The sequence below is a fragment of the Merops nubicus genome, unplaced genomic scaffold (assembly GCF_000691845.1).
Source record: "Merops nubicus isolate BGI_N331 unplaced genomic scaffold, ASM69184v1 scaffold11035, whole genome shotgun sequence".
NCBI lineage: Eukaryota > Metazoa > Chordata > Aves > Coraciiformes > Meropidae > Merops > Merops nubicus.
The window spans coordinates 17,149-20,093 of NW_008611783.1; the positions used below are offsets into that span (position 1 = coordinate 17,149).

The window sequence follows — 2,945 nt, forward strand, 5'->3', positions numbered from 1 at the left end:
TAGTGTTAGCAAGAATACTTGAATGGAGTTTTTTACATTAGAATGGTGGCCTCCTTTTGGGGAGTTGCTGTGCAAGCTCTGAGAAGCCGAGTTAAGTAGCTGTTTGGAGCAGGCATTTAGAGGAAACCAAGAAACCAATTATGAGGTGCTCATATTTATCTAAGGGAGTGATGAGTACACAGTGTGATCATAAACACTTTTTCCTTTGCAGTACACCTTGCCATTGCTGTTGGACACGGCTGTGCAGATTCTTCGAGGGAAGGGCAGTATTCCTTTTTCTATGCTCCAGACACTGTTGAAGCTCATTGTCTTAATGTTCAGCACGCTGCTGCTTGTAGTTGTCAGAGTCCAGGTTATCCAGTCTCAACTTCCAGTGTTTACAAGGTAATAGTAAACTGTCTCTTCTTTACAGAGTAACTTGATATTAAGTGACATGACTTAGTGAGATTTGAAGGAAGAATTATATAAAATACACTCAAGTGTATGTTTTAATATTGGTAAGCAATATTAATTACATTTTATTATGGAATTGGTAAATGGTATATCTCAGTACCTGTTGACAGTAATGTCCAAAATACTGAGATAGCTGAACAGCTATTAATTGTTTTATTACCAAAGTATTTTTAATTGGCTACGTGTTTGAACCTTAGCTGAATACCGCAAACCTTCCAAACTCCAAAGTAAGTTTTTTTCAGCTTAGGTTGGTGATATCCCAGGCCAGTTTTGGCTTCATCCCACACTAAGATGGATTGTTGTGCATGGTTCCCAAGTTACACACCTGACAAATGCAGGAAGATTAGGATATTTTACGTGTCTGTAATTGGTAGTTCTAGCTCTGAATCTGAAGTTTGCTGCTTTCTAAGCATAAAATGGATCAAGACCATACTTTTTTTTTCTTTTTTGCAAAAAGCTTTTTTCTCTCCTTTATTTTGCTTTAGGTTTGATAACCCAGCTGCTGTTAGTCCATCCCCAGTAAGACAGCTGACTTTCAATTACCTCCTCCCTGTAAATGCCTGGCTGCTTCTCAACCCCTCAGAATTATGCTGTGACTGGACCATGGGAACAATTCCTCTCGTGGAGTCTCTGTTAGATGTTAGAAATGTTGCCACCCTTACCTTCTTTTGCTTCCTGGGATCTTTGATTGTCTTCAGTCTCCGATATCCTGGGGATTCCTCCAAGACAGTATTGATGGTATGAATGGTGCATTGATTTTGTCCATTTTTTAAAGAATGTAAGTGGATTGGGTTGTTTGATCATGTGTCTGATCTGCTGTGACCTTACATGCATCTCTTTTTGGGCTAGAATGAATACATAAACTGTAGTAACAGAACTGTTGAATTACAGTTAAATATGTGACTGTCAGGGATGAAATGGAGAAGAATACACAAGAGATGAGAATGCTCCTTCTTATGTGTTTGCAAATTGTATTGTGGCCTTTTTTAGGTATTCAGAACTCAACTAGCAAATGGGAGTTTTCAACAGAACTTAAATAGGTCTTAAGGGTCAGAATGTGTTTCCATCCTACAGACTATCTACCTTATTTGTCAGTAGTCGTGATGCGTATTTAGCAAGTGACTTGATTTTCTTTCTCATAGGTGTAAAAGAAAAAGACATATTTTGGCATGTAGGAATATTTTCCTATTTTGTTGTCATTCTTTTAACAAAGGCACTCTTCTGTAGTCTGTTCCATATTGTAAAGAAAAAACTAATTTTGTCAGTCTGTAAGATCAATTCCTGTTTTTCAGTATTGTATGACCTTAGAACAGAAATGGATTAACAGGAAAGGCTATTTTGAAGGAAATGGAGGGGAACAAATGAGCTATTACTTTTTCATTCAAACCCAGTAGTCTTTTTGATTGTCCATTGCAAATTTCCACAAGAGTAATGATTACCTGATACTGCTTTTTTTTTTTTAATTAAATCAGTGATGCGTTTGTGTAACAAACCTGCATGCATAGATCTATGTGTGCTTCAGAAATAACATACTTTTTAATATGTAGCTCTGCCAACAAAAGTTTCAGATGGGTGGGAATATTTACGAACAAGTTAAGACTAAGGATTTCTTTGGTAATCAGCTGACAAACATTTGGTTTGCTTCAAAGAGAGACCTAAGATTATAGTTCTGACTCATGTATTTTCTTGTTTTGTCACTGAGTGAGACAACTTGTTCCACTAGGAAATACGTGAAAATCATAGAATCTTTAAGGTTGGAAAAGACCTCTAAGATCATCAAGTCCAGCCATCACCCAACACTACCATGACCATTAAACCATGTCCTGAAGTGCCACATCTTCACATTTTTGAACACCTGCGGGGATGGTGACTCTAACACCTCCTTGGGCAGCCTGGTCCAGTGCCTCGCCACTCTTTCAGCAAAGCAGTTCTTACTAGTATCCAATCTAAACCTCCCCTGGTGCAACTTGAGCCCGTTTCTTCTTGTCTGTTGCTAGTAGCCTGGAAGAAGAGACCAACACCCATTTCACTACAACCTCCTTTTAGGTAGTTGTAGAGAGCAATAAGGTCTCCCCTCAGCCTCCTCTTCTTCAGGCTAAACAAGCCCAGTTCCCTCAGCCACTCCTCATAAGACATGTTCCCCAGACCCTTCAGCAGCTTCGTTGCCCTTCTCTGGACCCACTCCAGCACCTCGGTGTCCTTGGTCTATAGTATCACTGATTAAGCCTCTTGTCCTGTATTTGGAAACTATGTAGGAAGAAAAGAAATTTAGATAGCTTATTGCTGTAATAAATGTGCAAGGTGACATACACAGAAAAAAATGTTGTAGTTTTACAACACTTTTAAAAGTGTGAAGTAGTAGTTTAATCTTCCTGTTTACATAAGCTGAAACAATTTTCCTCCTGTGCACTGATAGCACTACAGGTGTGTGTGGAGAGTGGTTCACTTGTTTCATAGGACTGCTCTTGAACTTTATGGTTCTTTATTTCCCT

General features: G+C 38.8%; 1 protein-coding gene across 1 annotated transcript in view; it reads left to right on the plus strand.

Moving 5' to 3' along the window:
• The window catches only part of TMTC3 (transmembrane and tetratricopeptide repeat containing 3), a 24,811-nt gene that overhangs the window by 9,363 nt on the left and 12,503 nt on the right, over window positions 1–2,945 (plus strand). Inside the window, exons 6-7 of the mRNA XM_008941331.1 lie at window positions 212–384; window positions 939–1,191. Coding sequence (XP_008939579.1) covers window positions 212–384; window positions 939–1,191 — 426 coding nt within the window. The remainder of the gene's footprint in view (window positions 1–211; window positions 385–938; window positions 1,192–2,945) is intronic.